Raw genomic sequence first — 27,792 nt, forward strand, 5'->3', positions numbered from 1 at the left:
AGATGGAGAGACCATAAAGCTGCTTTCCTTGGCAGCCTTGGCATACCTTGTCCATGGCAGGCATCATGAGCAGGAGATTGAACTCTGTCTGTAAATGCTCACTGATCGTATTGTGATGCCCATTTTAATTGGTTTAGTGACTTTTCCTAGAGCAGCCCACCTAAATATTCTCTAAATCCAGGAGAATTAGAGTCCTTGATTTCATAATGCAAACCAGTCAAATAAATATATATTAAGTACCTGCTTTGTTCATGGAATTGTACAGGCATATTGAGGGAAATTTTTTTAAAGGGAGGGGGCACAGATCCTGTGCATAAGAAAGGCCCTCAGGGTGCTGGGGAGAGTACTTTCAGTCATACGTGAATGAAGAGGCCAGAAGCGCTTTCAGTTGTACTGTGGAGAGTTAGGAATGGCTCAGGAGGTGAAAGGAGGCATCATGACTGGTTGACCTCGAACAGGGAAGAGCCGAAGCTCCATGAGGCACTGCCCGCTGCCCAGAGGCCGGCGTCTGTGGGGAGACTCGGTAGGCAAGACGGAGCAGCCTGAGGTGGGACTTGCAGTGCTAGCAGCAGAGAACTAGGTAATTGGAAGGAAGAGAAGGTCAGTGACAAGTGGAGAGTAATGAAAAGATGTGTGATGAAAGGGAAAAGCAGGCTCAATTAAGGAGATTTAAGGAAAAAAAATCAAAGAGCTAGAAGGGACCTTAGAAATTATTCAACCCTTTCCTCATATTTTATAAGTGACATGTGAGCCCTCGAGTTCAAGTGATCCTGAGAATGAATTGTTAGGGCTAGAGTTAAGCTTGCTTGGAACCCAGCTCTCCTGACTCCAGCTGATGGTGTTTTTTGGGGGCTGGAATGGGGAAGGGGGCACTGTATACTGTAATGTTTTCCAAACTAAGGGTCATGATAGGAGATCGTGAAGTCAATTCAGTGGGTCCTGACTGGCATTTTATGTTTTAAGAATGAATGCTGGCAGAAAGGGAAATATCAGCATATTACATAGCAAGGGTAAACATTTCCTGAAACCTTTGTTTCTGTTACATATATGTATGTGTGGTGAGTTGCAGTATAACATGTATGTATGTGTGAAGTGTGGATCCCAGTCCAGAAAGTTTGAAATATGTTAGTAGTGGAAAGCATATGGGCTTTTGAGTTGGGGAGACCTGAATTCACATCCCAAGCTGTGTTGTCTTTCTACCAGCTTTGTGAGTGTGGGCAAGTTACCTAACTTTTCCAAACTTCACATTCTCTTATCTCAGACCTGGGGATAATTGTGCGATAGAGCAGTTGTGTTGATGACATGAAGCATCTAGATCTGGTCTGCTGGCGCCATGCGGCAGCCCTCTGAGAGCGCTCCACCCGGGTCTGTGCTTGGACACTGGAAGGAGCCTCCTGGTGTGGAGCTTGGTCTCCAGGAACCACAATGACTTACCAGCATGGATGTATTATGCATTTGCTTCTGGGCTTGGAAACTTGAAACAGAACTTAATCCTGTGGGTCTGGTGTACTTTCTACATCTTGGCATGGAGGGAGGTTCACCTCTCTATTTTTCTGTTAGGATCCGAATGGCTTATTAAAATCGGTGGTTCTCTAGCTGGCCTTAAAAAAAAAATTCATAGGCACATTTGGATAAAGTGCTACTACTTTTTCCCCTTTCCAGTAAGAAAAAATTTTATATTGAGTCCTTCCCCCTCCTTGTAATGTATTCTCTGCCAAACCATTATTTTATTCATTTTTTTAAACTGGAAGATTAAAAAATATACTTAATGGGGGAGGCTATAGCTGAGTGGTAGACTGTGCGCTTAGCATACAGGAGGTCCTGGGTTCAATCCTCAGTACTTCCGTTAAAATAAGCAAACCTAATTACCCTCCCAACTCCCCCCACCCCAGTTTTATATATTATATATATATTTAAATTTTAAAAATAAACTTAAAGAGAAAAGTCAAAATCAGAATTGACATTTGGGTGGTGAAGAGTTGAAGAACTGGAGTTTTACCGGGTATGAACTAAAAGGAAATTTTTATGACTCCAAGAGGCCCGGCCAGATCTCTTTTAGAAATAGCTGTCGTTCAGCGCCCACCGAAAGGAGACGAGTTCTATCCCAGGCTTTTCCCGCTGCTCTGCTGCTAGCCTCTTCCTCGCTCCTCCCGCTGCCTCTGCCGCCCTTCCCCCGTTCCTTCCTAGCCAGCTCCATCCCGTGTTTGAAATCCCCCTGCAGAGCCGGGACGAGAGCTTCATCCCCAGATCATTTGGGCCAGGGGCTAAAACACTGCCATAAATCTGCAGCTCATTTTAATGCCACGTTAAAACAGTGTGAGCGGCTGGTTTCCGTGGCCCCTGCCCTCTTTCTTTATGGGCTCCTTTGGCTCTTCTTTATAAAGAGGCCCCGCGGAGTCATTTTAAAGTTCTTATCAGTTTGCTGACAGCTATATGGGCCTTTCTGCCGAGTCCAGGAGCTCAGGCAGGCGTGTGAAACTTCTGATATTAAAATTGAAGAAAAATGCCAGGCAGAAGGGATTGCGTGGCGCGGCGGCGATCTGGAGGGAAAGGACTAGCGAGATAATTAACCTTTGCAGGTCCGGAACCGCACCGCTGTGGAGCCATTTCTCCTGGCCGGTGGGGGCAGGGCAGAAGGGGTTAGGCCGGGGCTTTTATTTTTGTGTCCTGGTTAGAAAGGCCGTTCCGTTGGCACTTTGTGCTTTTAGGCTTTCAGGCTCCAGCAAGCGAGTTGGGCAGCCCTGAAGTTCTAGGGGAGCCAGGTTTACAATGTTTTTGTTTTTCCCTTAAGTCCGTCTGACTGGCTAGACCTCTGCTCGCACGTCTCTGCCAGCCCCTCCTCGCCGTCTCTCTGTCCGCCGGCCGTAGCATCGCTGTTATCAAATTTAGACGGACTTTCATCAGTCTGCTTCGCTGCCCCTTTTAGACCAGATTGCTAACCCCCAGTAATCCTCCCAGAGTGCTTCATGGAAGCGCCAGGCCCTCTATAAATGTCAGCCCGCAGAGCTTGGCCCTTTTTACCCTCTAGTTACAGAGAAGTGGACTGGAAGCTGCTCCTCCCTCTCCTCCACCACTTTTCCTTTCTCTCTAGCAGCAGACAGCTGAGGGGAAGGAAAAACCATTACCTGGATCAAGGCCAGTGGCTTGATGGAGCTTCAGAATCTCTGGCATCTCCTGACCAGAATGTTTTTCCAGGCATTTCAGAAAGTGCATCCTCACCCTCTTCTCCTTTTAGCTTTCCAGCCTTGATTGCCAAGGGGCTGGCTGGGTGCAGCAGGCCTTCAGAATCTCCTTCATCTCTCTCTGCTCTTCTCCTAACTGAAGCTATTAGGAAGAGGGTAGTAGAGATAAGCGAAATCCAACAGACATACATTTTTAACTGCTTGGCACCTTTTTGGCACAAGTGCATTATTTTTCCTTTTTCAAATAGTTTTGGACATGAGCACTTTTGCAAGTGTGTTTAATTTAAAATAGCCATTTGACTTGAGGTTGATGCAAAAGCAAGGAATTTTTGTAGTAAGTTACTCAAATTATATAGCTGTTAATCTAGATGATTTTCATTGAGCAAACAAAAAAAATACTGGTTTCTTCTATTATTCATGTAGCTTCTGTGGGGAGAGTAATTAGATATAAAAACCAAATGAGCAATAAAGCAAAATAAAATGCTCCAAACTCCAAAGCAACAGAACTGCTTCTTTATACATTTCTGATAAATTGATATCCTGTAATTAGCTAAGAAGTTTACTGAACTGCATGTTATTGCTTATGGTACAGTTTTAATAAACTTATTAAAATATTTAACAAATAATAATATATTGGAAGTTAAGTATGTTGTATTAAGTATGTTGGAAGTTCTCTGTAAATATACGATTATGAACAGCCTCCATTATACAGCCTTTCAAGGGGTGTGGGTACGTGGAATGGTCAGTTTCCTCTTTGGGCTCTGGTTGGAGAGCTGTCTCTAAAGTTAACCATGGGTTAATCCCTTGTAATGAGTCCCCAATATGGGGTATTACTTCAGGAAAGGGCTTCTCTAATAAAAGTGTTAAATATTAATTTGCAGCCTATATAGGGATTGTCTGACTCTTTGGGGCTGGTTTCCCACAGGGTGCAACTATTGGTGAAGCATTTCTGAGAAATAATTGCTCATTACAGGAAACACAATACAGGTTTTGTGAATTCATTATATACATACTTAGAAAAATATCTAGGTTTATTTACAAAACAAGAACTTGTGAAATATCAAGTGTTGATATGTTTGATAAAAAATTCACTATTGTCAACTCTTCAGTAAGGGTCAAACTGATCCATTGGCTTTCGGTCTGTATTTATAGATACCTGTAGGTTATCATATATTTTTATATATTATTCTGTCTCCCTCGGCATTGAAGAGATTGAGAGAATTTGGAGGTACAGAATTATTTTCAGTTTTATGATGATGTTGTTAATCTTATCATTTCATGCTACTGTTCTTGGGAATGTGAGACAACAATCATGTATTTTTATTTCATTTAATTTCACTTAAAGACTTTTAATACTGAATCAGACCAGGACTGGTACACAAGTAGCTCCATGTAAATCATTTCTGGCAGTGCAGTTCTCTCTCTCCTTGTAACTCAAAGACTAATTTGTTGTATTTAAATGTATACTTATTTCCCATTTTGATAAGACTTTAATAGGAGAGCAGTTCACTTGTTATCTTTCAGAGTCCAGTAGTTCTTATTAAAAGGAGCAAGTAATTTGTTTTCACATACTTGAAGTTGGTATATGTATTGAAGTTTTTTTAATTTTCAGGTAATTTGGCCAGGTCTATTCATGTATCATTTGTATTTTAATGATACATGAATAAGATCATCTTTTTGAAAGACCTTTGAGTTTCTCTTTGAAAAACTGCAGTTTGAGGCTGCGAACTGAGGGTTGAGTCCTCTGAATCCTCTCACTCAAATTCTTAATTGCTTTCTGGGGTAGAGAATGGGGACCTGGATTTCTCTTGAGAGTCCTTGCTGTGATGAACCTCAGTTATTCTTAGTCACAGGTGTGTGTCATCCTTCAGGTACAAAAGGACAGGGGGAGAAACTGAGAACCACTGACATAGCAAGTGGAGTTGTTTCCAACTTCTCCCTCTGTTCAGAGTCCCAATCTGGGGAACATACATTGGAGTTTCTGCTCAGGATCCACAGAAGTGCTTGTCTTAATGACACGCAATCAGAAGAGGGAGCTTCCCAGCCACAGACAACTTATGGGGGCTCATGTGCCTCTGGTCAGGTGGAACAGTGATAAACACTGTGGGACTTGCACTACTCTCAGTTTTTCTTTCTCTGGGAATGTGTGGGGACAGTGGAAAGGGCTCCCGTGTGACCTGACTGCTGAGTTAGTATCCATAGCCAGAAAAAAAGAACCTGCCAAGGAACAGCTCCTCAGGCTTCTCTGAAATCGTTACTACACAGGAAGCAGAGTGGAGGAGGGAACGTTGCCCTGATGTGGAATGACACGGGGTGAAACGAGCCTTCAGATTCTGTCCTTAGTCCCTTCACATACTGTGTTTGTGTGTGTGTCTTAATTAAAAGGGGCCAGCCTTTCAAGTGTGCCTGTTGGAGTGAGACTTGTTTCATATTTGCCTTCTCTAATCAAACAAACTTGGGCTCGTTTTCTGCTGGTTTAGCACAGCAAACATGGGAAGTCTCACCCCGGGCAGATTCCTTTACAACTAGTTGACCCAAGTCGTGCTCTTATTTATTTATTTTTGATGACAGATTCTGATTAAAGGTTTCCAATCCACCTTTTAGCTAGTCCATGGGAGCGACCAGGAGAGAGAGAGTCAGCTGCTAATCACTAAAGAAGCTCCCTGATCTGACCTAAGGAAACAGTGGGAATCTGAGGTGTAGATAACTCAGAAAATGGGGCACAGCAGAAATGAGTCTCTAGTCTCTTTGCTGAGAAGGTTTGACCAAACACAGTTTTATTGGTCAGTGGCTCCTGCTTTAGTAACCTTTCACCCCCATGGCTCTCGGAGGTGCGAGCCGCTGGCCAGCCTTGCCTTTGAACTCCTCATGGCTCCTGCCACCTCAAAGGCTCCCAGTCAGAAGCTTGTGTTTTGCTTGGGATCTCTCCTCACAGCAGGGTGTCGGAGTTGGGAAAACTGATCCACCCTTAGAACATTGACATATTTGAAGGTGATACCCCTGAGACTTGAAACCTATGGCTTTCTATTTCAGGAGCTGCCTGTCATATGTCAAGAAACATGACTCTGGCTACCCCCTTGTCCTCTATCCCTCCTTGCTTCCCTTAGGACAGGAGTCATAACATTTGAGCATACCCTACAAGCGTTCACCAAGTCCTCCCAGCTTCCAAGCTCTTTACCCCCTTTTCTTCTAACTTGCCCCAAGTAGCATCTGTTTTGCAAGAATTTTTCTTTAAAAAATAAGGCTAAAGCATGCAAGTCAAGCCATTTTTGGTGTCTGGGTGCTTAATTAATGGTAAAGGTGGTATCGTGAAAGTATGACCAGGCTTACATGTTCAGTCCTAACGCTTCCAGCCTAGGTGAGCCCTACTTTTAAGATAGCCCAGCCGCACCCTTCTTGTCTTCTTGATCCATTCTACCTTCTGGAAAAAATAGGTCTTGCCAGAGAAGATAGAAAGAAATAGCATGGATTGCTCTCCCACATCTTCCTGGCTTCCAGCCTAAGGAACAGAAGTGAAAGCTTTAGTGTTGAGAGGCAAATCCAGGGACCCATGGATATTAGATGACTTCAATATAGCTTCTTTGGCAAGAAATCAAACTCTTATTCTAAGAATATTGAGTAGAAAATGCCTTCTTCTTATGATGCCTTTAGCTTAGGGAAAAAAAGGAGCAAATGATCTCCACTGAGCTCCTCTGCTTTTCTAGAATTCAAATAGAATATTACTGATAATTCTTAGCAGCAAGTTCACTCTGGCAGGGTCTTGTTCTGCCTCAGAGTAAAGGTTGAGTTTTTAGCAGGTACCCAGGTATCAGAAGAGCAAGTCTGGTTTTACCGCTGTCTTATTCGGTGGTCATGAGCTTACGTTTTCCAGTTGGCCAATGGATGAGGAGAATTAACATCTACGCTAACTGCTGTGTCAGGCATTGTTTTAGGAACTTCCTCATGAAAACCTGATGAGGTAATTGTTATTCTTCTCATTTTTATAAAGGAGGAAGGTGAACCTTAGAGGCCGATAGATTGCCTGAGGTTACAGAGCTTAAATGGCAGGCTTGGGATTGGGAAGAATTTGTGGCTTATGATTAAAAAGTTCACCTTTCTCACCTTTTCTCCAGGGCATTTGCTTTTTACACTAAGTATGTCTTTTGGGACATTACTGTATTAATGATGGTTTATAGCTTGCTTCTGCTTTCCTTCATTTTCTGTTTTCTACCTAATTGCAAATTTACTTCTCCCATTCTAAATCCCATGGCAAGACCTAGAGAAAGAAAGGGATTTGAAATCTCTTTGTCCCATGTGGGCTGGTTCTTCCTCTGTATCCTTTCTCTGATGATAACAGGTTTTAAAACTCTTTATGGGAATCAGCCATGTTACATGATGCTATGTGAGCTTATAAAGAGCCTGTAAAGACATAATGCGCCTTTGAAAAAAAACGCCTTGTCTAATTGAAAACTCTTGTGAACATAACTGTGAGCACACCCTTTTGCCATCAGAAAGTGTTGTCTTGGACCTCATCATTCACACCTCTTCCTGATGTTTTTGTAATTCTTAAGGAATATGTGCTGGAGCCATTTGCTTTGGTAACCAACTGGTGGAATTAACTGCATGTTAATTCTTTAATCACTCTCCATCAATATAAATTCTGAGACTGGAGATGAACAGAAGGAAATCTTTGCTTCGAAATGGATGACATGTGCTTACATATGGGCTTCTGGGAATTTTCCATCCAGCTCTGTTTAAGAATAGGATTTGAGTACTGGTCCAGGTACTTGCTTATTTTCCTAACCTTTGAGTGACTCATGGTTTTAGATGTAAGAATAAAGTCTAGAACCCCTAGAAATAAGCTACACAAAGGGGAATTTGTTGTGTAGTCAGCTCTTCATATGGGGCTGGTGCTCCTGCGGGTGTTGACAGTTCTTCAGCAGTTGTTGGGAGCATGCTAGGGAGATATGGCTTGGAAGACTGTGCAAAGACTTCTTCATCTCAGTGCCAGGAAAAGAGAATTACATTGGGGGAAGTTAAGAGATGGTTAACAAAAATGCTAGGAGTGGAGAAAGCCAGATTTAAAGGAGTAAGTACTCTGCAGCCAGCCAAGGGGAAAGGCTGTGAGCAAGCTCTCAAAGTCCTGAAAAGGATGAGAAGGAGAAGAAAGGGCCCATTTTGTATGGCAGAGTTTTATAACCGTAGTTGTTAATATTAAGGTGATTTTACTTTTCTTTTTACTACCTATGTGGCAGCCGGGCAGACACTGCTTTAAACAAGACAAAATAATAACAAAGCTACTGTGGATTCTGAATTCTAACATATTTTTAGAAGGCTGGGAATATGGGATAAGGTAAAAATAAAACTGAGATTAAATCCTAGGAGAGCTTAATTCCTAGCAAGAATTATCAGGCTCTAGATGAGATCCTAGAAGAGCAAAAATTTGTTCATTAGGTATGACACATCAGATCTTACACTGGTCAGTGGCAGCATTTAAAATTTAAAATGGTTCTCTGCTGTTCCCCTGGAGCAACATAGCTTAAAATGGAAACCCTACTGAGTAAGCCAAGTCTAGTCCTGCTTTGTTGCTGCTGCTGGAAAAATGAGACATGGAGGATGGTGGTCTAGTGCCTTGGTCTGTTCCAACTTCCCAAGACACTTGGGCCTTACTCTAGAGGAACTGCAGGGCACCTGTGTAAAGAAGCTATGAGAACCCACGGAAACCCACTGCCCCAAATCTGTAGTATTTATGGGCCGATTTTTTTTAATCCTTGCTCTTAAGTAGGGACTAATAAATTTTGCTTTGTAGTGTGGGCCATCAAAGAGTGTTTAGTCTAGTTGGGAAGATAAATTTTTTCCTCCCGTGAAATAACAGTGGGGCAGAGAATAGATGCTAACTTTTGTGTAAAAGTTGTCGAGTGGATTAGAAAAGCAGGAACTCAGTATTGTTTCAAGGAGGAGATGAACCTTGAAGTTCAGATAAGATTTTTTTTAATTAATTAATTTTATTTTTCAGAGCAGTTTTAGGTTCACTGCAAAATTGAGCAGAATGGAGAGAGAGTTTCTGTATACCTTCTGTCCCCACAGATACACAACATCCCCCACTAACAAGTGTACCACGGTGGTTCATTTGTTACAGTTCAACCTATACTAGCACCTCATTCTCTCTCAAAGTCCATGGTTTACATCAGGGTTCACTCTTAGTGTTGTACGTTCTTTGGGCTTCAGCAAATGTATAATTACATGTTTCCTCCATGTCACTATTCCTAATTTAGTTCCATTGTGGTCTGAGAGCAGACATCATAGGATTTCTGTTCTTTCATATTTGTTCAAGTATGTTTTATGGCTCAGAATGTAGTCTGTCTTGGTGAATGTTACACGTGAGCTTGAGAAGAACGTATAATCTACTGTTGTTGGATGAAATAGTCTATAGATGTCAATTATTTGCTGCTGTTAAGTTCAGCTATGTCCTTACTGATTTTCTGCTTCCTGGATCTGTCCACTTCTGATAGAAGGGTGTTGAAATCTCTAGCTCTAATAGTGGAATCATCTGTTTCTCCTTGAAGTTCAGTCTCCCTGAAGTTCTGTTTCATGTGTTTTGATGTTCTTTTGTTGGTTGCATATACATTGAGGATTGTTACATCTTCTTGGAGTATTGACCTCTGTCATTATGTAATGCCACTCTTTATGCCTGATAATTTTCGTTTTTCTGAAGTCTGCTCTGTCTGAAATTAATACAGCTACTCCCACTGTCTTTGGATTAGTGTCAGCATGCCATATCTTTCTCCATCCCTTTATTTTTAATTTATATGTGCCTTTGTATTTAAAGTGGGTTTCTTATAGATAATGTATAGTTGGGCCTTGTTTTTATATATACACATATATTAATTGAAGTATAGTTGATTTATAGTGTGTTTAGTTTCGAGTGTAGAGCAAAGTGATTGAGTTATGTGTTGTGTCTGTGTGTATATGGGTTTTTCAGATTCTTTTCCATTGTAACTTATTATAAGATATTGTGCTATACAGTAGGACCTTGTTGTTTATTTTATATGTAGTAGTGTGTATCTGTTAATCCCAAACCCCCTAAAAATACAGACTGAATGCAGCAGCAGTATAAAAAGGGATAGTGTAACTAAATGAGATCAGGAATATAAGTTGGTTTAACATTAAACATTTAATCAGTGTGCATTATCACATTAACAAAATGAAGGAGAAAACCCATCTGATCATTTCATAAAGGTAGGAAAAATCATTTGATAAAATTCAGCAACCATTTTTGAGGAAAAACTCCCAGCTAAATCAAGAATAGAAAGGAGCACCTGTAATCTGATAAAGGATATTTATGAAAATCCTATAGCTGACCTTATACTTACTGGTTAAGTATTGAAAGCTTTCCCCTAAGATTCGGATCATGGCAAGGATGTCCACTCTAACCACGTGCACTCATTCTGCTACTGAAGATACTTGACAGTGAGAAGAAAAATAAAGAAAAGGCATACAAATTGGAAAAGAAAAAGGAATGCTGTCTTCATTTGGAGATGACAGGGTTGTGTATTCAGAAAAGCCAAAGGAATCTACAGATTGCTGAACTAAAAAGTGATTTTAGCAAGGTTAGAATACAAACTGGCTCTAAAGAAAATGCAACTTTTGTCTGAATTTTGGCTGAAACACTTTGTCCAGTTTTTTTCTTGTAGGACAGGTGGTGGTCTGGAGTGGCGGTCTTTTGCAACCTTCTACAGTATAACTAGAGGTGGAACCAAACTTTTGACTTTATTATGTGTATTTTGCAATTATCTCCCTTCCTGGATTCTGTAATTACTTTGCATATTTCCATCTGATTCTCTTGAGACTTCCAGATATAAAAATTCTATCAAGTGTAAATAATGATTGCTTTTGTGTTTACGGAAATGAAGTCCATATTATGGTCTTCACACAAGAGGACAATATCAGGGGGATATGTAGCTGAATGTAGAGGATAACTCCACTGACCATAGCTAGAGAAGTCAGAGTTTATATGTCTCAACTCACATTAAAAGAAATCCAAAGGTAGGTGGTCCAGGGCAGGTGCAATGATTCAGTGAAGCCGTCAGAGAAGCAGGCTTCTTTTCTCTCTCTGCTCCTTCACCTTCAGCATGCTGGCTTTTTCTTTTCAATTACAATACATCTGCTTCAGGTCCAACCAGTCATGTCTGCATTCCAGGCAAGCAGAAGGGAAAAGGCCAAGGAAAAAAGACTAACTTTTTAGTTAGGAAAGCTCTCATCCCCAGAGACTGCACCAGTACTGTGTCCCACGGTCATCCATGGCTGCTAAAGAGGCTGGGAAATTTAGTCTTTTAACTTGGCTTTGTTAGTAAAGATGAGGAAGGTAATGGATGTTGGCGAGACAACTAATGTCTATCACGAGGACTAAGAATAATTGAGACTGTAAGAAGTTGGGGTAATGGGATGACTTTTGCCACTAATTCAGTGTGTATTTATTTGTGAGTGTGTGTGTGTAAAAGATCTCACTGGGTATTGCTGGGATATGAGTTTTTGCTTTTGTTTTGTTTATTTAAAAAATTATTTTATAGCTGGCTACTTTACTGAACTTTCTTTTTAACTCTGGTAGGTTTTTAGTTGATCCTCGAGGGCATTCTTAATAGCCAATCATGGAAAGCTCTTGGACTGTTTTTCAAATTCCTTTCTTTTTCTGTTTCCTTATTAATCACTTCTACTAGTTTTCTTAGGTTTTTTTCATTTTTTTCCGAATTATCAAATTGGATACTTACTTTATTTTTGGACAATAATGCTGTGTGTATATTAGAATAACGTTAAAATATGAGACTAGAAGCAATTGAAATATAGAAATACTTGAGGCCTCAGTAGATTTCACCTCTTAAGATTTTTAATAAAAACCGGCTAGATGCTTTTTCTCTTTTTAATAGATGAGATATGTTATCAGGCTTCAAGTTAACATTTAAGGCAAATGTCAGATTTTTTATTTAGTGAAATTATTAATGAGGAAAGAAAATGTTTTAATATTTCCATCAGCCACAAATCTCCATAGGCTTAAGGATTTTAATAAAATGCCATGCTGTATGTACACAGACTAGGTTAAAAAAATGTAATACCCAGTGAATACATAAAGAACACTAAAAATAATGTGCTAAATTCTTTGATACTCCCTCCTCCAGGGGATGGAGTTTAATTATCTGCCCTTTGAATGTAGAACGAACATAGTGTGACTTGCTTCTAATGAATAGATTATGGAATAGTATAGATTAGGGGATAGTAACTTTTTAGAGGAGAAGCCTGGCAGGCCCCTCCTTAACCAGGTGCTCATGGTTAACTTCCCTTGTAATAAGCCATGTTGAGATTGTGTGTCTCCTGATATGAAGTGAACAGAAGGGCATGCCATCTGTGGAGTATTCTCCAAAATCTGTAAGCTCGGTCTAATAATTAGAAAACATCAGACCAACCCAAAAGAGGGACATTCTACAGAATTCCTGACCAGCACCAGGCAAAAGCATCAAGGGCACGAAGTACAAGGAAGATGAGGAGCTGCCGCAGGCGGGAGGGGACAGGAGGAGTGACAGCTAAATGCACTGCTGTGTCCTGGATTAGATCCTGGAACAGGAAAATGACCTTAGAAGAAAACTGGGAAAATCCAAAGAGATAAAAAAGAAAATCTGTAGTCTAGTGAATAGAATTAACTAAATGTTGATATCTTCGTTCTGATCGTGGTACCGTGGAGATGCAAGGTGTTAACATTAGGAGGAGTGGGCAGGGGTATTTGGGAACTCTCTGTACTACCAGTACAACTATTCTCTAAGTCTACAATTATTTCAAAATGAAAGGTTAAAAAGAAAGTGATTACAAGTTTGCATGGTAAAGAAATAAAAAAATTTACACCTACCAAAAACTTGTGAAATGAACTCTGCTACTATCATGTGAACAGATGTTTGTGGCTTTGTGGAAAGTTCTAGTGAGTGTGATGTATGCGGGTTCCTCAAGTGCTGTGTTCAAGTAATTGAGATGGTGGGAAAACTGCGCTGGATGATGGAGAAGTGCCTGGGTGGGTATCGGGGACTCCGGGTGGAGGAGGCGTATGGGGAGGGTGCGTAAAGTAGCTTCATGAGTATGGAGTGGCGCTCAGATTTTATGGAGTAAGGTGTGTTCAGTGTAGTTAAATTAACAAAATAAATATTATAAGTAAAGAAAAATGGAGTGCTGATAAATTCCAGGTATATTAACCTTTTTTGCTTTAGAAATCTCTATTTTAAAGAAGGTAAATCCTTTGTATTACTGTTTGTTGATTCATTGAGTAAAGGAGTGTCAACTGTTTGTGAACTTCCTCTTCTCTTCTAGAAAAATCAGCAACGTGGGCCGAGTACCTTTCTGTAAAACCTTCATCCCGTGAGAAATGCCCCGAGGGGTTTTTTTGTTGGTCTTTCTTTCTCTGTCTCATCTTAAGTGTGTTGTCTTGAGCTCTTATGTTTATAAAAATGGAGTGAGCAAAAGAATAAACAAAACCAGTCTTGCAGTGATTCTCAACTAGGAATCGGGATGCTGGGATTCGCATTTGACTTCACCATGGGGCGTTTTCAGCTGCCACGTGGAGATTGTGAGAGCCAGTCTCTGCTGCCTCTGGGCTGTCATGAGGTTACCCACGAAGAGCACCGGGCTCCCTGCTCCGGCCCTCTCACCTGGACAGGAAGGTAGCCGGGACAGGAACCAGTGTAACCCTGCAGAGCCGGCTGCATAAGAGGCTTTGGGGCAACAGAAGGAATGCTCAGTGGTTCCATTTGTCACAGGAAACAAATGAAAAGGAGATGATCAGCCTGTGGTGCGATGGTGTTTGGAAAGACTTGGAATCCCTTTGGAAGTTTTCAGATTCATCTTCAGACACAGCTTTGAAAAATTAATCCGTGCGGCATGGAAGTATTTTCCAGCCCTTCACCTGAGATAAATGGTTCTGTCGGTGTTGGTGATGGAGAGAAAACCTCCTGTACTCAGATCTCTTGAATCTCTCAGGTTGCTCAGAGGCAGAAGTGCTTTCGCATCTTTAACAGTGCAGCTGTTTCTTGAACTTCCTGAGGGAGAAGGTGAATGCTTTATTTAATCTGTCTTGGTTCTCTGCACTTACTCAGCCTGTTGTTGTTTTTCATTAATTTTGGAAAATTCTTAGCTATTATTTCTTTAAATATATCTGTTGCCTTGTTTCCTACCCCCGCTTTTGGGACTCCAATTACAGGTACTTAGGACGTTTGATATGGTCCTAGAGTTCTTGGATGCTCTGTTCTGTTTTCTTTTACTCTTTTTTCTCTTCGAATTTAGGTTTGGATAATTTTCTTTTTCTTTTTTCCAGTTCACTGCAGTATTTCTTTCCTCTGCTATATCTAGCGTGCTGATAAGCCAATTGAAGGAATAATATATTATGCTTTTTATTGCTAGCATTTTCATTTGGCTCTTTTTAATAGTGTCCATCTCTTTACTGAATACTCCCATCTATTCATGCAAGTTGTCCACCTGTTTCACTAGATTCTTTAACATATTGTTTATAGTTATGTCCCCATCTAATAGTTCCAATGTCTTGGTCGTCTTTGATCTGGTCCTGCTGACGGCTTTCTGTTATGACAGTGGATTGCTTTCTCTTATATTTTGTTTCTGTTAAATTCTGATTAAATGATGGACATGGTGTGTTAGAAAAACAGGAGACCTAAAATAAATGCCATGTCCAGAAATGGGCAGACCTCTTCTTCTGTGAGCCATTAACCTGGGAGGTTGACTCAGTCTAATGTGTAATTGGGATGGGTTTGGATTTTTCTGAATCTCGAGTTACCGTCAGTGCCAAAGACTTCCGGTGCTGCCAGTGGTTACCTGCTGCTCCCTTGTTCTTAATGTGGGGCCCAAGGTACTGGGGTTTTTCTCATTGTCCCAGCCTCACCCTCCACTTCCAGCAGGCCCTGCCAGCTGTGCTACACAGGAGGCCTTGCTCCCATCAGTGGTAGACTTGCATTGCTTGTATGTGGTGCCAGGCTCGTGTTGGGGCAGTAGGATTCCATTCCCCTGGTCCAGCCTCAGTCTGGCAGGCTTGTTCGCTGGGCCTTGGAGGTGGAATTGCGCAGCGTTCCTGCTGCCCCTCCGTGGCAGCTGTGGTCTTCCCCTTATCTGTGGAGGTCTGAGGTTGGATGGGGTTTCCTGATCCTCCCTTAGTGGTAGCTGATCTCTGTATCGGTGGAGGAGCCTGACCTGAGCAAGTTTGCCTGCTTGTCCTTCAGGGCAGGTGACTTTTGCTTCTGCTTCTCCCACCAGGGCAGTGTCCCTTTGTCTAGATTGCTGGTGGGACAGTGTCCTGCCCCTCCCTTGGGAGCAGACGGCTTTTGCGTTGCCCTCCCCTGCAGCGGTGGTCTTCTGGGAGCTGGGAGGGTTGGTTCCTTTCTGGGCAGGCTGCCTTTCTCCTCTCCCAGGGGCAGGACATCTGTGTCCGGACATTCGGGGTGGGAGGGTTTCCTGCTCCTTCCCCAGCAGGTGGAGGTTTTGCTTTGGATGAAGAAAGATCCAAGAAACAGGCAGGGTTTTCTACCTGTGTTCCGCTGAGGGGGGTCTCTTTGTTTCCTTCTCTGCCCCAGTCTTTCCCCAAGAACCTCCAGCAGAAAAGAACTTGCAAGGGAGTGCAGACTCTGCTTCTGTCTAGAACTTCCAAACTGCCCCACCAGCCCGCACTCAGTTTTAAGAATTTGTTAAAATTGTAGCTGTTTTCTTTGGCTGCTTTGTCAGCAGCCACCTCTGCCTTCTGTGTTCTTCCAAAGCTGGAGTGATCTGAGTGTCCTGTCACTCCTGGAGGAGCTTGTCACTCTTTGAAATTTGATTTTCCTGATTGCCTTATGACCGCAGCTCTCTGGTGGGCCCAAGACAAGTTACAGTGTGAGTGTGTCAGCTGGGGTCTTTCCTCATTGCTGTGGTGGCTCCCGTGTTCTCTTGTGGCTCTCTGCATCCTAAGCAGAAGCAGATCCTTTATGTTGTGGCCAACCAGTGGGTTGGGGGTGAGGAAATAGAGCAGTATTTGGGCACCCACTGATCCACAGTTACCTGTCATTGTCAGGTGTCAGGACAGTGTTACCTCTTGGGACTTGGGACAGAGGCATAGCAGGCTGGTTTATTGTTTTGTTTCATTTTGTGGTTGTCATTAGGAAAGTTCTATAATAAGCAAAAACGAAGCCCATTGACCTGGGTCACGTTCAGGAGGCTGTGATGAAAAGGGCAGTGCAGAGCTGGCTGCTGATGCAAGGGCGCTGGGAGCTGTCGTTGTACCTTGGGATGCGGATGCTCTTGGACTGCTCTGGGGTCCTGGAGTTCTTATATGTAATCTTTGCACTGTGAGATGTCCTGTCCACTTCTGCGTGGCAGACTTACATGGCATAGACTTAACAACCGTTTCTCTCTCTGGCAGTCTATACACTTATAATGTAAGGGGCACTTGTCGTCCCGTTTCTGCCTTGCTCTTTCACCCAGAAACAAATTTTCCCTCAAATCCAGTTCCCTCATCTCTTACCTTTTAAAATTCTGTATACAGGATGTGATCATTATTATTAAATGATGGTTTTTTCCCCTTTAACCTCGTGGGTTGGTACTTAGAAGACTTGGAAAGTTGGGTGAGATGCGTGTGGTGCCTGTGAGGGAGGTGGATTCATTCTGTCAGCGGGTGTTTGCCTGCCCACTCTGACAGGCACTGTGCTGGAGGCTGGGGGGGTCCGTGGTGAGCAGGAGCAGATGTATTCTCACCCTTGTGGTTTCCAGAGAAGTGCTGTCCTCTTCCTCGGGAGCTTAGAGGTTCAGGTAGAAGGGACGTGTTACTGGTTGCTGTGCTTTTCAGTATGAAGTTCCGTCACAGTCGGATTTGATGTATTTTTGTGATACTGGTTGAATTTCTTTACTGGCTTCAAGAATTGAGATGAAGGGAGTATAATGCTGGGATCCCATTCTGTCGCTCCTCTTCCCCTTCCTCCAATCCCAACCCAGAACAGTGTTGGATGCGTTCTAACATTAAGTGACAGGGCACCTGCGGGAACGGGGTGGGTGCATATGTTGAGGAGAGAGCTACCATTTTCTGATTGTCTGTTCTGCACCATCCCTGAGTGAGGAGCTTTACAAACCATCTCCTGGGTCTTCAGCTCCAGGAGACAGGCGGTGTGGTCTCCATCTCATAGGTTCAAGAAACAGGGAGGTTAAGTAGCTTAAAATTGTGCAAGATGCTCGTCAGCCTGGCTCTTTCTACCGTACCACATGGGCTTCCTTTAAACACTTGTTATTGCTAATCCTGTTGGCTTTATATTACTGAAGATCAAAGAAGTTAAACCAAAGTAGCAGTTTCAATTTGGAGTACTTATTTGCTTATGACAGTTTCAAATTGGCCCAGTTCTTGCCCTTTGCTTTGTGATTCTCATGTTTGAAAGCATCATCAGAACTTTTCAGTTCTTATGCTTTGAAACCTGCATGTTTTACAAAATTACTGTGATATCTGTTCATGAAGAAAGGCTGAATGCTTCATTCAGCGTTATAATTGCTATGACCAGTTCACATGCGACCTACCTCTCAGCTGTGTGGATCCCCAGTGTAGAGTGGCGGGGGAGTCTGCAGAGCTGCCGAAGAATTAGATAGAGATAAGTGTGACCCATGTTTTAGGGGGAAAAAACCGAAAACATGATAAGCATTTGCATTTGCTCCCTGGGTGGGAACAGTGGTGCTTTCATGCATTGCCAGCATAGCTGAAATCTCCTTCCTCTCTGCCGAAAAGTGGCTGACGCTGAGTCCTGGAGGGGCAGTAAATTATGCCTTCCAAACACTTGAGGGTGTTGAAGAGGCCCTGCAGAAATAATTAAGCCTGAGAAGTTCACCTATCCTCAGGCTGAGACACTTGAGCCATGCTTACTGGCAAAGCTTGCTTCCTTTCTGAGAGAACTACAATTTGGTGGACAGGCTGAGATGATTTGAGACATCCTAAATCAGAAGCTCTGTCCTGCAGTTGTGCCTTTGGCTGGTATTCTGGGTGGATTTGCTACCAGTCGTTGTTTTCTATAAATCCCAAATGCTGCTGTCTCCGCTGTGGTTAAATGTGAACATGCAGCTTTGGAATGCTTAAGTTTGAATGTGGTATGATTTAAAATAAAAGAACATGATGAGGGACCCATCTGGGTAGAAAAAGAGGTTAAATATTTAAGCTGTGTGTGTTTCTCTGTGGGCTCACGCTTCTTTGTGAATTTTTACCCTTCCAGTTCCTTGGTAGAGGACCATTTCCTAAAACATACCGAGTGTTTCGTACTCTAGAACAGGGTAGGAAAAGGTCTGACTTCAAAGTTAGGAATCATGGGTTTGCACTGTGACTTTGCCTCTTAACAGCTTTGTATCTCAATTTCCTCACATAAAAAATGAAACTTGTATCTGCCCCCCAAATAAGTGACAAACTGGTTATAAAGAGCAAATGAGACCATGGCTACAAAAGTGCTTTGCAACAGGCAAAACATTCTAACACTTGCAAGGAAACTAATTAAGAAATGCCAGTTTTTATACCCACTGAATTCACAGTCTAGCAGGAGAGAGAAAAGCGATCATCTGAAATAACAGGGAAGCAATTACAGGGCTGTGTATACCAGACCCAACCTATAAGGTAAAGGCTATACATGCTGAGGGATTTCATAGTAAGGGAAGATTGTTGATATTGAGGGGATCAGTAAAGGTTTCACAGAGAAGATAGATTCTTTAGGTTTCATAAACTTTAGGTATTTTGCTGGATGATGGGAGGGAAAGCAGCACCATGACTGAGCAGGAGTGAGGTTGGAGTGAGTGGAGTGTATCTAAGAAGCAGCAGCAGGCAGCCAGCAGGCCCCCAGGCCGTACCCAGATGGCAAACCACAGGACAGCTTAAGTCAAATGCCCTTGGAAGCTGAATCTGTTTCTGATTTTCTTTGCATAGGAGAAATTTGCATTGTGATGCTTCGCATTCTTCTTATTGTTAGTGGAGACAATAGTCATCACATAACTCAGAAGTTATCCCAGGCATTAACTAATGAGTAGAGGACTTGCCCAGGAAACAGAACCAAAGTCAGCAAGTCTAGACTCGAAAGTGTCTTCTTCCTCTACCTATTTTTGGTTGTGCTTCCAGTTTCTCATGCTCAGCTTTGATATTTTCGTCCCCTTGTGTAAATCCTAATAGCCTCTGATTTTGATTGGACACACAGGCTGAATGAAACTGGAGAGGACATCTACATCAGCATCCTGCTTTCATTAGGAATTGAGTTTAAACTATGCTTGGGTAAGACACCTTGTCTTCTTTCAGAAGATTACATTGGACTGTGACGGAGCAGCTGGTTTGGGAGTAACCCTCCTGTCAATAAAATAAAAAGAAGTTTAGAAATTTGCTTAAATAGATGAGACAACAGTTTAGAGGCACAGGAGAGCAACCCATGCAGTCAATACTTGAGGGACAGACAATTCCTGAGAGACAGGAGCACATGGAAGGCAACTACCTGTTCACTCTGGCTCCTTCCCTGCAGGCACTTCCTAATTCACAGCCCAGGGTACAGGGTCTTAGCCGAAAGCAGTCACACAGGGCTGAGAGGCTGGAGTTGGGGCTTCCAAAGTATCTGGGATTTGAAGGACAAAACCCCAGGGCAATGGAAACCACAGGGAAATGAGCAAAAAATGGGCATGTTATCTTCCCTTAAGGTGCTTGCCAACTCCTAAAGTGCACACGATCAGAGCAAGACTCCGAGAACCCCTACAGAAGAAAGCAGCTGGGAGTCTTAGCAAGCTGTGTGGCTATTTCAGCAATGGTACATAGTGCAGGCGAGGTAAAGGTCGGTGTTTAAGGCTGGCCAGTGAGGGGCAGGGTTGAGGGGAGAGAAACTGTTAAACAAGTAAAAATGAGAGAATTTGCTGCCAGCTGACCTGCAGCTAGCTAGCTAGATAAATTCTTCAAGCAACAGGAAGATAATTTGAGACGGAGGTTCAGATGTACATGAAGGAATGAAGAATGCCAGAAAGGGTAAAGATATGGTAAATATAAATAAAGATTTACTTTTAAAAGCAATAATAATGATGTCTTGCGAGATTTAAAATATACAGAAGAAAAATATTTGACACTAATAGCATAACGGATGGGAGAGGATAAATGAAGTTTTTTGTATTTTTGGTAAGTTGCAAAATTACTAATTTGAAGTATAATATAATAAATTAGTGATACTTACTTTAATTGCTAGGATAGCCACTAAAAGAATATTAAAAAACTAATTAAGCAAACTAATGAAGGAAAAAACCCATGGAATAGTAATAAAATTTGATCAATCCTAAAGGCAAGAAAGGATGGATAAAAGAAAAAGAACAGATGAAACAAATAGAATGAGCATACACTTAAACTCAGCCACATCAGAAATTACATTAAATGTAAATGGACTGTATGTACAATTGGAAGCCAGAGATTTTTAAAACATTAAAATCCATTTATATCCTCTTTATAAAGAGACAATCTTGAGACAAGCTTTGAGTGCACAAATTTGAAAGTAAAAGTTTTGAAATAAGCACACATATACATACATGCACACATATACAGGGAGAGGGAATCAAATCAAGTATATAGAATATTTAAATAGTATTAATAATCAACTTACTCTGCTTGATAATTGTAAAACATTACATTCAGCAACTGCAAGATACTCCTTTTTTTTTTAAGTTCACATAGATGATTTACAAAAGTAAGCAGTGTACTGGGCCATAAATCAAGTTTAAATAAGTTATAAAGTTTTGAATTAACATGTATGTTCTCTGACTACAGAGAACAATTAAAGTAGAAGTCAGTAGCAGAAAGATAGAAAATCCCAAAATGTTTGGAAATTAAAGTTATGCTCCTAAATGACCTGTATGTCAAAGAAGGTATCAAAGTAGAAATTAAAAAAGAATTTTTACCTAAATTTTAATGAAAATAATATATAAATATGTGAGATGCATTTAAAGTAGCGCATAGAAGTAAATTTATAGCTTTACACTGCATGTATTAAAAAAGAAGAAAGATTGAAATAGCTAAACTTCAGTCTCAAGAAACTAAATGCAAGATGAATTAAAGTCCCTAAAACAGAAGATAAAAATAAGAGCAGAAAGGAACAACATAGAAAAAAATGTAAGATAAAGAAAATCAACAAAACCAAACATTACTTTTTAAAAAAAAATTAATAAAATTGATAAACATCTAGTGAGACTGATCAAGTTCAGAGAGAAAACACAGATTATCAATATCAGGAATGAAAAAAGATATATTGCTACAGATTTTATAGGCATTTAATAGACATTAACATATTTAGTCCAGTAAATTTAACAATTTAGATAAAATGAACATATTTCTTGAAAAATACTACCTACAAAACAGACATGAAAATATGCACAATCTTATGTCTATGAAAGAAAATTAATTCATGATTTGAAAACTTTACACACCAAAAAAAAGAAAAAAACAAAAAACCCCAAAACATCTAGCCCAGATGGCTTCTTTGAATTCTAAATCTTTGAAGGAAGAAATAAAATTCTCATAAAATTTCTCAAGGAATAGCTGGACCTAGAGATTATCATATTAAATGAAGTAAATTAGAGAAAGACAAATATATGATATCATTATATGTGGAATCTTAAAAAAAAAAAAAAAGAAGATACAAAGGAACTTATTTACAAACCAGAAACAGATTTACAGACATAGGACACAAACTATGGTTACCAAAGGGTGAATAGGTGGGGTAGGGAGGGATAAATTAGGGGTTTGGGATTAATATATACACACTACTATATAAACTATAAATAAACAACAAGGACTTACTGTATAGCACAGGGAACTGTTTTCAATATCTTATAATAACATATAATGGAAAAGAATCTGAAAAAGAATATATATGTATATGTATAACTAAATCACTTTGCTGTACAGTTGAAACTAATCCAACATTGTAAATCAACTATACCTCAGTGAAAAGTTTTACAAAACTTTTCTCAAGGAATAGAAATTTTTCAGCTTATTTTATGGGGCCAACCAGCATAACTTAACACTAAAATCTGATTTTAATATTACTGTATTGAGCAAAAGAAGTCAGACACAAAAGAGTAAATACTGTTTGATTCCATTAATATGAGATACAGTAGTGGGCTTAAAAGAAATCAAAATAATGATTACTCTCAGAGGGTGAGATACTGACTGGGAGGCTGTGTAAGGGAATCTCCTGGGGGACTGGAATGTTCTATATCTTTATCTGGGTAGTAGTTATAAGATTATGTACATATGTAAAAATTAATTGAGTTATACCCTGAAGATGTGTGTACTTTGTTTTATATATATATTAAAAAAAAGACTATAAACTTGCTCTGGTAAAACACATTGATATTTTCATTACCACGCAGTTTCTTGTATATCTGAATTGAATCCAATGTGCATTTCACTTGCTCGCCTTCTAGTTTGACTGCCTTGGGTAAATGCCCACTTCTGACGGAGCTGACTTGAACAGCAGGGAGCCTTTGCCTCAGGCTGCTTACTCTCTAGGAGTAAGGAAATTACCCAGCCCCAGAGTTGCCTGTGATGAGCACCCGCTTCTTCCACTGGCTGGCTCACTTCATACAGTGTGGTTTTCTTCACAGGCACGGTGGTTCTGGGAAGCGTACTTCCAGTCAATCAAAGCCATTGCCCTGGCCACCCTGCAGATCATCAATGACCGGATCTATCCGTACGCTGCCATCTCCTATGAAGAATGGAACGACCCCCCCGCCGTGGTAAGTGAATTCCGGTGCTCGCCACGCCAGCCACAGGCCAGCTGTCAGGATGGGACAGTGGAAAATGTACTGAATTTTAAATTCGAGCTTTCTAAGATGAGAGTGTGCTGTAATACTTGGAGTCTGATAGGACCAGCTTACATCTGAAATGATGACAAAGGTCAGAAACACTGAAGCAGCAGCTTCCAGTTTGTTTTGAATGTGCTCAGGGAGACAGGACACTTATTGATGGCAGAAATAAACAGGGAGACCTGGGTCTTGTTGGACATGGAAGACTTCCTGATGACTTCTGCAGTTACAGCGCTTTGAACTCTTGAAAAGATTGTAAGCAGCTTAATAGCTTATTCTTGTGCCAGGGACTGTGCTAAGTGCTTTACATGGATTATGTCAGTTAACATCTCAAAAACCGCAGTGCGGAAAATCATCAGCACAAGTGATCTAGGGGCAATGTGGGTTGCTCAGGACTGGGGCTGAGGCCCCTGCGTATTTCTAGCAGCAAGGTGGGGTGGTTAGAAGCTGCTCTCAGGGTTTGGTCCTTGCTTGAGGGAGTCACGAGATACCCGTGACTCCCTCAAGCATCCTCGGGAGTGTGGCACTGGCCATGCCTTCCTCACAGAAAGTGCCTGAAGCTTTGGGGCTGGCAGTTACTGCTTCCCAGCTTCTTGGGAGCACACCTGCCGTGGCTTCCACGTGAGAGATGTGGACTCCTCTCCACTGAATAATTGCCAGCCGTCCTTGTCCCCTGATAATACTTTTCTCTGGATCACACTGTGTGCTGCTACCTGGTTAATCTTCACGTAGGGCCCTCCCTCCCTACATCTTTTATTAGGTGGTTACTGTGTGGCAGGCACTCCACCAGGTGCTGAGAAAGCAGAAGAAGAAGCCAGGGCCTGCCCTCAAAGGAACTCTTCACTAACTGGGAAGCCAGCAAGTGAGGCAGCAGTCGTGTGAAAAGTCCTGTAATAGAGTGGTCCACGGACTGCGGACTGCGGAGGGAGCACCCGTCAGCCTGTGCTCCTGGGTGGGAGGGTTCAGGACGCTTCCCAGAGCGGGGGTGCCTGAGAGGAAGTAAATACACACTTACAGTAAAATCAGAACAACAGCAAACACCTTTCTGTTCTGCTTGAGGTAGAGTTTCCTTCTGTCCATCTCCTCCCTTGAATCTGTTACCAAAGGTTACCTTCCAGAATGTTTCTAATCCTTATATAAACATAACTATATAATTTTAGAACACAAATGGGATCATATTACACATATTCTGCATCTTTCCTTTTTTACTTTAGTAACAGATCATGGACTTCCCTTTCATTCTATATAGGTATATTTCAGTTTTAAGGATGGCTATATGATATTCCATCGTTTAGATGTATCTTACATGCAGATCATGCAGATCTGTTATTGACAGAGATTTAGATTGCTTTTTCTCCCCCCTATTTTCAAACAGTAACACAAGGGATATCCTTTCATATATTTTTGCACATAAATGTGTGAATGTATCTATAGAATTCTAGCTGAGAAATTGCTGAAAGAATAAACACATTTTGAATGTTAATAGATATTAACACATTGCCCTTTGAAAAGACTATTACAGTTTCCTAGTTCCACCAGTAACATTTTGGTTGTTCTAGTTTTCCATGCTTTCAGTAACCCTGAGTACTTGGATTTTTGCTCATCTGATCTTACATGTGTGTATTTTTCAAGTGGAAGGTTGATTATCTCTTTATCAGTTTCTCCCAGAATACAAATGTAAATCCTGTTTGTATTTTGATTGGTCACATTGAATTTTTAGATTGTTTTAGGCATTTATTCAGTCAGTAGGTATTTACTGATTGCCTGCTATGTTCCAGGCAGTGTTCTTGGTACTTGAAATATGTCAGTCAACAAAGCAGAGAAAAATCCATGCCTTTGGGGAATTTGCATTGCAGTAGATCATGCTACCCCGAAGTAAGATTTGTCTTTCTAGTAGAATTTTAGTTTTCTTTGTATGGGTCCTTCACAAGTCCTGAACATTTTTTCCTTAGGCATTTTATCTTTCTTATGCTCTGACATCATGGTTTCTAACTGGTTACTTTTATATGAATACATAGTTTGGCTTTTGTATATACATTTTGTAATACTGTTTTACTGAATTCTATAATTGTTTCATCTTTTTAAAGTTGATTCTCTGTGTCTTCTAGATACAGTCATACCTAATGTGAATTTTGCTTCCTTTTTCCAATATCTGAACCTTTTATTACCTTTTATATAATTACCTTGGTTAGTACTTCCAGAACGATGTTAAATTATGATCTGAGTGTTAAAAAAGAAAGGTAGGTATCATTTAATCAGAGAAAGGGAGAAGGGGTCTATCAGAAGGACTAGCAGATTCAGAGATCAGAGGGACAAGAGAGCGTGATGGTTTAGAGAACTTCGAGTGTGGCAGGAGTGAAGGAGGCTTGTGAGGGAGAGGCAGAAGGTGAAGCCTGCAGGGGGCCCAGATCATGAAATACCTGGTACCTTATGGACGATTTTGGAATATTACCTGTGAGCAGTAGGAAACCACTGAAGCATTGACACAGGAGCAATGCGGTGAGCTTGCGTTTCCGAGCAGTCTGACATCAGTAGTGGGACAAGACTGGAATTTCAGGAATCCAGATGAGGATTAATAGAGGACAAATTTGAGCCGTATCAGGGAGAATTACTATTCTAACTGGCCAGTAGGGGAGTTTAGGAAGAGTGAGGAATATGGTGTAGTTTATCCAGATGCGGAATGTGGGCAAGGGCGGTGTTAGGGTCCAAACTCAGTCTGACTGCAGTACCTAGTCCAGCCCCAGTCTGCCTTTCCAGGAGCTCTCGATTTCTGGCAACCCAGCTTTGACCTCCCCGTGCCTTTGAGTGTGGGTCTTTCACTGAGATGCCCTTCTTCCCCATCACCTCCAGTCATCCACATTTTATCCAGATTTCAGGGGTCTGCTCATATATCCCTTCCTCCATGAGGTTTTCCTGGACCCCCTAAGCAGGAAGTAATCTTTCTTCCTTGTAATTCTGAAAGCATATTATCTATGTCTTTCCTATCATTTAACATGTTTTAACATGCATAGAAGTATAATTTCCTGTAAAGTTTTAAGCTTCTTAAGGGAATTTCTGAGTTATCTTGGTATTCCTCATAATATCTAGGACAATGTAATTCAGACAGGGGGCCCTTGATACATAAAGAAAGGAAAGAGGGAGGGAAGGAGAAAGATTGGAATCCCAGACTTGAGCCATCCAAGGCCCACTCACATGCTGTTATAACAGCCATTGTTTTATTTGACCTTCACCCTGTTGGGAAGGTGGGGAAAGTGGTAGATTCTTTCTCATCTATAGAGCAGTGAGGCTTACAGAGCCTGATGACTTGTCTGAGGTCATATGATGGGCAAGTGGTGTAAACAAGCAAGAGCCTAGGTCTTGGACCTGCAGATGATCTTGAATTGCTTATGGAGTTTTATGGGAGCCATTGAGCCTCCTCTGGATTGAAATATTCCCACTATTCCAAGCTTATGGTACATGCTAGAGATAAAGAATATCAATGTGTCCCTCTGCAGGGGAATTCATACAAGTGGGATGGTCATGACCCAGCCGGAAAACGTGGAAACAGGGACTTTATTCTGTACTGTTCATCTAAAGCTCTGAGGAGAGTGTGTAAGAATAAATGGTGGGAATTTTGGTCTCTGTATTTCATAAGAATATAGACTAGGAGAAATTAGTATATGAAATTCTGTAGTTTTGAAATGGATATATTTTAATTTAGAACAAAATGCTCAAAGTGCCGGACTCATAATTTGGGAAAGAACATAAATGAGAAGTATTTTAAGAAGCATAGATCTGGATATGCAACTGGAAAATATATTCTATATTTTTCCTTTAGCTCTTTCTTAAATAATCCTTTTTAGGGAAATTTAGTATTTACCACAATTCTAGGTGCTCAGGTGGTGAGAACCTTGATTTAAAGCTGTGGATTGTACATTTCTGCATCTTCAGTGAAAGCAACTAACAGGAGGCCTGAGTGACACTGATTTATTTATAGTTAACTTCACCCCTCCCCTTCAGAAATATTTAACCTACTCTAGATGTGATTACTATGAGCCCAACCTGCAGGGGAGTCTCCCCTCTAGATTCCAGCACATTTACAATATCCGTCACCCCAGGGTGGGAGGAGGTGTGGATCTTGGTCAGTAAATCAAAAGATGGTCTGTTTTTTTCAAAGATCTGCTGTCAGGGCCTCCAGCTGTGCACTGAGCTTGCTCAGACTGACAAGGAGGGGTGAAAGTAAAGAGCCCTATTTTGGCCAGGTGCCACTACCGTAGTTTAATGTTAAAAAAAAAAAAGGCCTATGTGTGTGGATGATGAAGACAGCGAGGGGTGGCCTTGCAGAGACCAGGTATTGGTGTCAGCAAATGCTTTGCTGTTCCTGTCTGTAGCCAGAGAGGAGGCCGATTACATTATACACATTGGGCCACACTCTCAAAACTTGAAAAAGCTTGGCAAAGTAATTCTGGAGCATAATTTTAAAGTAGCAAATCTGTCTGGTCTGGAGAGATTGGCCCTTTGTTTTGAATATTCTCTTTGGAAGGAATTTCTCACCAAATGAAGGTTCTTTATGAGGTGGTGACACATTTGCTTTTATCATTAATGTTCTTAGCTCCTCACGTCAAGGATGCCTGCATTTTACTGCCTTTTTGGTCTCTCTGTGCTTTCATCTTTCTCCCTTTTTTGCAGATATCAGCAATACTTTATCATCTCCCCAAATACCCCGCACCTGTATCACTTTTAAGGTCTGTGTCATTTCTGGTCTTGCCCCTTGGCAGGCCTCGTCCCTACGTCTGGGCATAGC

The 27,792-nt window shown here is 41.3% G+C and overlaps 1 protein-coding gene across 1 annotated transcript in view; it reads left to right on the plus strand.

Moving 5' to 3' along the window:
* Window positions 1–27,792, plus strand: part of EXT2 (exostosin glycosyltransferase 2) — a 129,426-nt gene that overhangs the window by 38,686 nt on the left and 62,948 nt on the right. The window contains exon 8 of the mRNA XM_006212324.4: window positions 22,809–22,940. Within this exon, the coding sequence (XP_006212386.1) occupies window positions 22,809–22,940 (132 nt within the window). The remainder of the gene's footprint in view (window positions 1–22,808; window positions 22,941–27,792) is intronic.

This window comes from Vicugna pacos, chromosome 10 (assembly GCF_048564905.1).
Source record: "Vicugna pacos chromosome 10, VicPac4, whole genome shotgun sequence".
Lineage (NCBI taxonomy): Eukaryota > Metazoa > Chordata > Mammalia > Artiodactyla > Camelidae > Vicugna > Vicugna pacos.